The sequence below is a fragment of the Limulus polyphemus genome, unplaced genomic scaffold (genome assembly GCF_000517525.1).
Source record: "Limulus polyphemus unplaced genomic scaffold, Limulus_polyphemus-2.1.2 Scaffold340, whole genome shotgun sequence".
In the NCBI taxonomy this organism is placed as follows: Eukaryota; Metazoa; Arthropoda; class Merostomata; order Xiphosura; family Limulidae; genus Limulus; species Limulus polyphemus.
The window spans coordinates 622,464-633,597 of record NW_013665950.1 but is presented as its reverse complement, the minus strand read 5'-3'; the positions used below and the strand labels follow the sequence as shown (position 1 = coordinate 633,597).

The window sequence follows — 11,134 nt, the reverse complement described above, 5'->3', positions numbered from 1 at the left end:
GTGCTAGATGCACGAGAAAAGCTCTGGCCAAGAGCATCAGCAATGCTCTGGACATCAGCAACTTCTTGGCCATTGGAGAGCAAGACGGAAAGGGGATGGGAAGCATACCTCCCAGTGACTCTCCGAACCTTGTCCCATACAGTTTTGGAACTGGTGGTTGAAGAGATGCTAGTAGTGAACTTGATCCAAGACCCCTTTTGGCTTTGACATCGAACCTGCTGAGCATGAGCACGGGCCTTCTGATAAACAATGCAGTTAGAAAGAGTGGAATACCGTTGAAAGGCATCCCAGGCCCGTTTTTGAGCCTTCCATGCCACCTGGTAGGCAGGACTCCACCATGGACGAGGATACCATGGAAAACGTGTCGAGGTCTTAGGAATAGAATAAACAGCCACCTGGACAATACAGTCAGTCACTGCCACCACACAATCGTCTATTGATTTTCGTCTGTCTACCGGCAGGATCAAGTTCAGGGCTGACTGGCCATCTTTCACCTCTCTCTAAGTGCCACGGTGGAAGCTGGACCTGGGTCGGGTGGCATTGACCATGGCCAACTTCCTACATAATGATAGGAAAATGATCACTGCCCCATGGGTCACTGTCAACGAACTGCTGAAACTCTTTGGCTGGAGAAACCAGCAAGGATTTCCAACTCGAGGATAGACTTTAAGTCCCTTTCGACAATAACTCCCTGTGAGAAATTCAAAGAAGCGTGGGGAGTAACCTCAATGGGTATATCCTCAATGGCCTTTGAATTCAAGAGTAGTTCACTGTGCTTTGCTGTGGATGTTTCAACCAAGATGTCTCCAGAACGGAGCTACTTAACTGACTTTGGAGAGTCAGCAAGCCCCTTTAATCCCTTCTGTATAAAAGAGGGAGACATTTGCCCTAAAAATTTATCAGACAGTGAATGCAGGATCAGGAAGCGAGGTACAGGTCCATATTGTGGTGGAGACTGCCGTTCAGAGTCTTCTAGACGTGGTTGTTTACCAATTAACAGAGTTTTACATTTTTTGTATTTGGATTTGGGGGATCCATAACAAAAAAGATTCAGTGCCCACTGACCCAACCACCATAGAGTCCTTCGAGGGGACGCACTACAATGTCAAACAAGGACACTGCAGCAATGCCAGGGTTTCATGAGCACTATACCTCAAACACCAGCATCAGACACAATGTCCACAACACCCATTTAGAACATCCAACACTAATATTCAGTTGACCCTAGCCCGAGTGGACCAGCCGATTGACCCTTGGAGAGCCACCCCAAGGCCACCTGTCTACAGGAATTCAAGGCCAAAGTGGTGTGTCGCAGAGCCCCAGACACCACTCAACCACCAGGATTCTCTTCTCCCCTTGACGGGTTGCCACACACGGCAAAAACGTGGGTGGATGTTTAGATCCCAGAGGAAGTAACTAAAAATACAGAACCTTTCCAGGAATCCACATCGAGGGGTTATGCATCAGATGAGGATTCTAAAGCAGAAATGTCACAGAGAATTCAGGTGGCCTTAAAAGTAGCAAATGAACACTGGAGAAAAGCAGTCAAAAGGAAAGAAAAGCAGACAGATAAAAAAGCTAAAACTAGTGATATTAAGCTGGGAAATAAAGTTCTATTATACAACCCCCCCCTCCCATCAAAAAATGGAAACAATGAAACTAGCTAAGATGAAGCCTCAATACACCAATTAGCCTGACAACTCCCACTTGCAAAATAGGCTGAAGCTTTCAAAGAGATAGAAACCATGAAGGAATAAGGAGTGATAGAACCAAGTATTAGTCCTTTGACATCACCTATTATATCTGTGAAGGATCAATGGATCCATAAGGTTCTACTTAGAATACTAGAAGGTGAATGAAGATGCAAAGAAAGAAATCTATCTATTATCAAGGACTAACTTTCGATGGATTGTGGCTAATTATCATGTTACCATTTTAATTATAAAATGCATCTGCTATGTTTTGACAATTAATGGAGTATACCTCTTTCTGAATTACCCTAGAATATTGTGCTCATCTACTTGGATGACATAATCACACATGAGAAAATCGGTGATAATGCTTATAATGGATTAAGAAAAGTTCTGGATTGGTTAAGAAAAGAAAACCTTAAGCTAAATCACAATACTATGAATTGTTCAGTTAAAAGGCAAATTTCCTGGAACACCTAAATAGCAGAGAGGGAGTGTCTATAGAACCATCAAAGACTGACTCCTTCTAGAATTGGCCAACATAAAAAAAAACCTACCTTAGTTAAGAGGATTTCTAGGTCTGTGCTCATACTATAGTTGTTTGAAAAATCATTCACTGACAGCTCATCCTCTACACATATTATTTGAAAAGTTAAACATATTTCAATAAACTGAAGAAAGAACTGGCCACTATTTCTGTACTAGCATATCCTACTCTTGAAGATCCACTCATTTTAGATAGAGATACCAGTGATTTTGCAGAATAGCAGTGCTGTCACAAATACAACACAGAAAAGAACACGTGACTGCCTACTATAGCAAGACAATGAATGCTGCTGAAATAAGGTACTGTACAATTCAGAAAGAGCTACTAAATGTTGTTTGAGGACTATGTCAGTCCCACCATTACCTTTATGGACAAAAGTTTACACTATAGACTGATCATGTAGCATTGAAATGGCTGGTGAATTTCCTCAATCCAGAAGTACAGATAACAAGAAGGTTACAAAAAACCCAGGAGTACTACTTTAACATTGTACATTACCTTAGCCTTAACCATGGAAATGCTAATGCATTCTCCTGAAAACAATGTGTTAATGATGAATATAAGATAGTAAAAATGCCCAATTCAAAGTGCAAGAGTATAATCTGAAAAGATACATCCACAAGTAATGATGAACTTGTGTGGTCCAATACTCACATGAAACAGCTTAGACAAAAAGATACAAGTTTGAAATTTATTATTCAATGGAAAAAGAATAGTGTAGAAAGACCTGTGGCAAACAGTTGTTCCACACAGCACAAAGATACATTGGGCACAATGGGATTATTTATGGGATTGTTATTTTGAAAATGGGAAGATACCAGTAGAAAAAAACAATAACTATAGTTATTACTTGTACAATCTCTACATATCAAAGAAGTCTCATCTCCACTAGCTTTCAACAGCTGGATACTTAGATGTTAAGAAAACACTGGAGAGAAAAAGAGAATACTTCTTTGAGTAGAATGCCAGGTATGTGTAGAGAATTCATGCAAATCATATAAACTATGCTGCGAGCAAAAAGGTTCACGAAAGAAACAGCATGTGCAATGACAGTAGTACTGTGTTGAAGCACCACCTGAGAAAGTTGCTGTCAATAGCTTGGTCCTTTACCTTGAAGTAACAATGGGAATAAATATATGATGATTGTGTTGGACTATTTCACCAAATGTCCAGAAGCATATGCTGTTTCTAACCAGGAAGAAAAAACTCTAGCAAGGAAATTCACCAATGAATTTGTTTCAGGATTTAGCATGCCTATAGAATTTCACTCAGATGGAACTTTGAATTAACCTTGTTTGCAGAAACGTGTCAGATCCTTGGAAAAATAAAGACCAGAATAACAGCCTTTCATCCCCCTTTTGATGGCACTGTAGGTAGATAGATACGGCTGTACACTATTAAATCAATTAGTCACTCAAGTGGATGAGCATCAGAAAATGTGTTATCAAGATCTTCCACTACTATTTGTGTGTTATTGACCAGCAGTATATGAATCTACAAGCAACATACCATCATCATTAATGTTTGAGATAGAACTTAAAGTGCCATTGGATCTTTTGTATTTACATCCAGAGGAGAGTCTTACAAAAAAATATGTAGAGATTAACGAACACCATCAGTATGATACATTACTTAAGAAAGACTTAAATCAACTAGTGATAAAATGAAAAGTTTCTAATATGTTAGTACTCATAAGGTTAGATTCCACCAAGATGGTTTGGTGGCTGTATAATTCTTCCCACAAGAAAAGACCAACTACAAAGTTAAGCAACTATTGGGAATGGCCATATGCTATACTGAAAAGAATCAAGGATGTGATTTACAGAATCCAGAAAGATGTGTGCTCAAAGCCAAAAGTCATCCACCAAGAGTGTCTTTGGGATTATGTTAATGAGAAAACAGATAGCTGGGTAACTCCAGGGGAGAATTTTTCAAGCAGAAAGTCAACCTGCTGAGGAGCTATGGTTCTTGTCAAGAATTATCAAGGATAGAACCCCCAACAGATTTACTCAATCACCTATCAAGGATAGAACCCCCAACAGATTTACTCAATCACCTATCAAGGATAGAACCCCCAACAGATTTACTCAATCACCTACCTAGGAAGAACTCTCCCACCAACATAAGAGCTAGTGACAATAAAAGTCAAGAGGTAATCCCATCTGAGCCTTGGAAGAGAGAACCACAAAAATACTTGGTGAATGAACAGTTTAGCTTACTGTTTTATTTTTGTTAAGACTGTTCAAGCAACTTTACAATCCAGTAAAGGAATAATGTTCTAAGCTATATTTCATTGTTTTAATCTAGATGTTTACAAGAATAAACACAAAGTTAAGATCAAGTTTATAAAAGCAATTTTAGAATAACTAGAATGTGCATGAATGTTAATGATCAAAAGACTTTGTGAAATATTTAGAAATGAGTATATATTATAAATATGAGAATAAATGAAGCAGTCAGTTTTCAGTTAATGTGTGCTATTCATTCAGTGAATTATTCAAATCAATATTAATTGTCATATATATTCAGTTACTTGACTGATCAGTTATGAACTGTACAAGTACATTTATTTGTACATTAGTTGTAGTACCATACGAAATAAATTTCTGTTGAAAGTGGAAAATGTTTATGTTGAAGTTAGACCTACAACTGTGTAAAAGTGATAGCAGACTGGGTCTAAAACTGTGTAAAAGTGATAGCAGACTGTAGAAAATTTTGAGGAAAAAATAAACTAATTTGTTATCATTACATGGACTGGACTCTGCATTATTTTCAGGAATTAACTGAAAAGGACCTGCCCAAAGATAGAATGTATTTCAAAAACATATGTTTGAAAAAAGTGTGTTTTTCATTCACTGTTCAAATACTATGAATAATTTTGCAGTTACTTGAAGTTTTACAATATGATGATTATATAGTGGTACACACACACACACATATATATAATAACATAACAAATGATTTTCATGTGTATCTTCATCTAGAAGTTAACTGGAAGCAAGGGTCTAAGAGTTGAATAGAGATAGTAAAGATTATGGAGAACCATGATTTTGTTCAAGATTAATTTTAAATAGTTGTGTATGTAATGGTTGGTTTATTTGTGTTTTGTGCAGAGCGTCTTTGTGTGTCATTTATTAAACTGTTACAATTGAAACAAGTCGGTGTGCTTTATTTTGTTTTGGACGGTTATTATTTTCCTGATTTTTGCTTACAATACCCATAATTTTATAAATGGCTTCTTGAAGAAAAAGTAATGTATTGAGTGAAGATGACATAATTACTGAAGTACTTGATGATAATTTGTCAGATCTTCCAAGTGAAGGTGAAGATTCTGCTATGGATGTGTTTGTGGAATCATTCTGACAATGACTCTAGCTACAGTGACATTGTTAGACCTACAAAGATACATAAAGTTGTTGTTCTATCAACTGATTTTGAATCAGAAAGTGATGATGATTCTACAAATGTTCCTTTTAGTGATTTGTTTTCCTGTTGTGATAATAATAATTCATCAGAAATAGATATTCTACTGAATTTGGAAATGTTTGAAAGAAATCCAGGGGTCACTATAACTCCATTGGAACCCGAAGGTATTGCTGCCGTGACAAGTCTAATGTTTGGTGATGACTTGTTTGAAATGTTTTGTCAGGAAATGTGTACCTACCATAATCAAACTGCAGAGAAGCATAAATTGTCATCTAAAGGACTTCAATGGTCTAAAGTTACATCTACAGACATGAGGAAATTCCTAGGCCTTATTCTACTAATGGGAAAGACAAGGAAATATAACTGGAAAGATTATTGGTCAACAGATCCTCTTTTCATTAGCCCAATATTTTCGCAGACATTGAGCTGAAACAGATTTGAACAAATCTGGACATTTTAGCATTTCAATGAGAATCAGAAAATGGGTGAGTCTTCAGGCAGGCTCTTCAAAATTCAACCACTACTGGATTATTTCCTCAATAAATTCAATATGCTATACAAACCAAAGCACAGTTGTCATTGGATGAGGGCATTATTTCATGGAGGGGACATCTAAGATTCCAAACATACAACCATGCAAAAATTTTAAAATATGGCCTGCTGGTGAGAATGGTGTGTGAGAATGACACAGGTTATATTTGCAACATGGAAATTTATACTGGTGTGGGGAAAAAATTGGAGGAGACTATTTTTTCAGTTCTTGCTTCCAATCTTGGATTGTGGCACTATGTATACGAGGACAATTATTACAACAGTACTTCCATTGCAAACCTGTTCCTAGAAGAAGAGTCTGCATAAAAATCAGAGTAAATAGTGGGTTGCCACCAAGCCTGAAGTTTCAACAAAGAAAAAAGGTGAAACAGTTTTCTATAGAAAAGATTCTTTTTTTCATATGGAAAGACAAGAGAGAAGTGAGAATGGTTTCAACCATCCATGACTCATCTGTTTCTACCATAGGAAAGAAAAATAGAGTAACTGGAGAAGAAATAAAAAAACCTGTGTGTGTTCTCCAATACAATGCCCACATGAAAGATGTTGATCATGCAAATCAGTACCTCTCATACTACACCATTCTCAAATAAACAGCGAAATGAAAAAAGGTAGTACTTTATCTAATAAATTGCAGCCTTTTCAATTCATATATAATCTACAAAGCCCTGAATCAACAGAAAAAAAAAAATAATATATATATATATGCAGTTCCTCCTCTCCATGGCAAGAGAATGGATTACTGATGAAGAGATAGAAGGCTCACTGGAACTAGAGAGGAACGAACCCGGTCAATCATCTGAAGGTACAAGGAGAGCCCCATATAAGAATCCCCCAGGAAGACTGTCTGGTGACGTGAAGCAGCATATTCCTGTGTTCATTTCATCTATAGGAAAAGAGAAATTTCCTACCAGAGCCTGCAGAGTTTGTACTGCCCATGGGAAAGGGAGTGAAATTTTGTGTGTTTCTACCCCATATAGGAAAATGTTTTGCAAGTTACCACACTTCAAAACTTTAGTAGGTGTCTTTATGTACATACTCTAAATGTTTCAAATAATATAGTTGAGTTATGAACAAAATTAAATGTGTCTGACTCCTTTCAAACTCAACGTTTTAATAAATAGCACACAACGATGCTCTGCATGAAACACAAGTAAACTCGAAACCCGTCTGCAATGTGTTAAAACAGTAATGTATAAAATGTTAAATGTATAAGGTATAATAAAACTTGATCAATAACCATAAAGATTATGTAGGCTATGCAACTAGAATGAAGCTAAAATTGTATGCATGTTAAATGCCACTCATGGCAAGACGTTTTATATTTGGTCTTGACTCTATGGCAAAAATATTAAAAAGTTCAGTATCATATGATGCATCAACTCATGTTTGCACTAACTGAAATTAAACCAAGATATAGAGATCAACGACAGATAAGGACAATCAAGATTTAGTTACAGCTTGTGTCAATCAAAAGATCAGAAATATTTTTTGGTTAATTGGTGGTTACAATGCCAGTCAAATTGACTGAAGCCAACACAGTTAAGGTAGCAAAAATAGATAAAATATGAAGTTTTACTGAAAAATAACTTTTGACATTCATTTAGGAGGTTCTAGTAGTTACGCAAATGAAATAAGAAAACTGTAAGACTAAAAAAATTATTCTTAACACGAAAATGATCTTGCACTTGGACCAACTCAGTAAAGGCCTTTGTAAATCCACAGACAAAAGTTTAGTAAAAATACTTAATTAAAACAAAATCAGATTATTGTGTATAAAAAGCTTGTAATGTTTACTACAAGCTTGCCAAATTTTATGAAGGTACACTTGGTAAATTCAGATTTATAGTATGCATATTTTTATGATTATCTTTTGGTTACAAAGTTGGCCATTTTGACCAACCACCTATACTTAGGCTTAACTCAAAAATATTTTAGAATTGATATTTTGTGTAATTTTGCAAATAAAATGAAAAACATTTCAAACTTTTACTTCTGCTCACTCCAAGGTGTCTTATCTATAATTTTTTAAATAATTTTTCTGTCCATCCCAAAGCAAACATTTACATTTACTAAAAAACTATAATCCCTTGAGAGTATAATTATTCATGTTTAAATTCACATTATTTTCCTTCTTTTTCTCTGGCTTTATTACTGCAAGCTTTTGTTCTCACTTTTTTACTATCTCACATCATGTGATCTGACCAATTATTAATGAAGCTCAGCTTTAAAAGTATCCACGAACAAAGTTTATATACCAGTAGATATAGAAGGTTAGAAATTATTAACATCAATGTAAACTGAATAAAGTGGTGAAGGAAGTAATTTATGGTTTATTGAGAAAGTGATTATATGTAGCTCTTACACAAAAGAATTTAACACAAAATTAAGAAAACTCTGTAACAAGCTACAGATGATTTTTAAATACTTTATTTAGATATTATTCCTATTCCTGAAAATGTTTTCTTGTTAAACTATACTTCTATACTACAGGAATTTTCTGCTTTGGCAACACATCAGGCCAACCATGTTAGATTTAGCAAGTACAGTGGGCGATAGCAAAATATTCCACTGATTCAAATCCTTATTTATATTTATCGAATGTGATTGCATTTACTATACTCAAACTATCCACATAAATAAAATAGCTTATAATTTATTGAAAAAACATATTTTCATATATAAATTGATCTCAGTCAAGAATATTGTCAGCAAAATTAGTGTTACCTAGTCTGACCTGATGCCATTTTGAAAGGTCAGATCCTAGGGCACAGATAAATCTTTGTCAGTTTCTGCGAGTTTTTTGTTTTTTTTATATACAAGTTATAGCTGAAAGTGGTGAGTAGTATAATCAGTAAAATAAATTATCAAAAGAAATATGTTAATGAATATCAGTCAAGTTGATATTGACTGGATATCATATATATATATAAAAGGAAATTTTCTGATCAATACTGAAACTTCTATTCGGAAACAAAAGGAAGTATTTTTAATGTTTTTTCAAACCATTATCTCCAATTTCACAACATAAACAACTACAGAAAAATAAATCAAATTACATGGATTTTTAAAGATAAAACTACATACTATTTATAAGTTAGTTCAAAGTTTCATGCATTTTGATGAAGTATTTCCACTGTGATAAGAAAAGAAATCAAAGGATATCAATAACCTCCCTCTGGTTCGGAAAGGTTTAAAGATATCTTTAATTTCAAAGATTGCAACCTTTAAGTAAAATGTATATTGATATACGATCAATTTAACTGTGCTATGTTGAGACATCAATAAGTAAAAGTACATATGTGTAATTTCTATCATGTTCAAACAACAATAGCATGAATTATTTGGTTAAAGAACATCCAAAAGTAAGAATAAAACTTCACAGTAATGAATGTTAAGCCATTCAATGATACAAATGTCTACTAAATTAACTACATAGCATTGAAAATTATGCACTTATATGTATGTTATGAACATATAAATAAATGTCTCTTGTTTCATGAATGTAAAAGTTATTTTTTCCCAAGCATATATATTACAGCTAACATAGCATACGAAAGTCTTAACTATATCACTCACCTTTGTAAGTTGGTTATAACTACTGGCATCAGACACTTTCAGCCAGTGCATCAAATCTGTGTACGGCATCAGTTCACCATGACAAGCCATGTGTTTTGGTAGTGTCAATTCTGATGCATAAAAACTCAAATTCTCACCTCTTTCATTTCCCTGAATTATGTAGAAAGAAAAATATCACTAGTAATTCATCATTTGTATGTCTGATAATTTTGGTGTAATAAAAGTGTACATTATAAATGATTCCTTTGTTCAAAAAGACTATTATATCAATTAAATGGTGAGGACTGAGTAAAGATTTCAGTAATAAAATACTTCTAGAACCACAGAAGTATTGAAAAAAAAACAGTAGAATGATGATTAAAAGTTAAAGCTATATACGATTAAAGAAAAAAATAGTAACAAAATATAAAACATCTATTCAGAGTTCTGTGTAAGAAATTACCTCCTATTAACTTCTTCGTGAATGATTGAATGAAATTAACTTTTTTTTAAAATTGATTGATTGTTTTGAATTTCGCGCAAAGCTACACGAGGGCTATATGAACTAGCCGTCCCTAATTTAGCAGTGTGAGACTAGAGGGAAGGCAGCTAGTCATCACCACCCACCGCCAACTCTTGGGCTACTCTTTTACCAACGAATAGTGGGATTGACAGTCACATTATAACGCCCCCACGGTTGAAAGGGCGAGCATGTTTGGTGGGATGGGGATGCGAACCCGCGAACCGCAGATTGCGAGTCGAGCCTCCTAACCACCTGGCCATGCCGGCAATTTTTTTTTAAAATACATATTTGATTACTATAATTAGTATTATATGTTGAAAAGTTTGGTATCCTGTTGTGCTGCCATGCAAAATCTACCATCTTATTGTGCCATCACTGCTATACTTTCAATTTTCTGCTTTTTCCTTTCAGTTACTCATAATTCCTAAATCACATGGAATAGATTTCTAACTATTTAACATTAATGATTAAACCATAAGAATACTGCAAATAAATATAATTTTCAAAATAAAAATGAATAAATAAATTTACATTAGGTTGGCAACATTCTCTAATTTGCATATCCATCTTAGTGTACTACACTCTTACTGAAGAAAAGCATTATACTGACAATGTTCCCTGTGTGATGAAGTAATCCTCTGGGGTATACCTATATTTGTTACAGAATTGCACAAGGAAAACAATATCAAATTGCACATAGGTAAAAACACATGTATATATATATGTTACTATTCTGATTATGCTGTATGATATAAATCTCAATATTAACACAATTTAAATTCGATGACGAGGAACCCACTTTGAGACTAATAATGGCTGGAGACGGCTTAAATGGGTAAT

The 11,134-nt window shown here is 34.8% G+C and overlaps 1 protein-coding gene across 1 annotated transcript in view; it reads right to left on the bottom strand.

Annotated features, from left to right (window-relative positions):
• LOC106457507 (exocyst complex component 1-like) overlaps positions 1-11,134 on the bottom strand; it is a gene marked incomplete at its 3' end in the record, with an annotated part of 193,715 nt that overhangs the window by 36,008 nt on the left and 146,573 nt on the right. Inside the window, exon 11 of the mRNA XM_022383480.1 lies at positions 9,793-9,942. Coding sequence (XP_022239188.1) covers positions 9,793-9,942 — 150 coding nt within the window. The remainder of the gene's footprint in view (positions 1-9,792; positions 9,943-11,134) is intronic.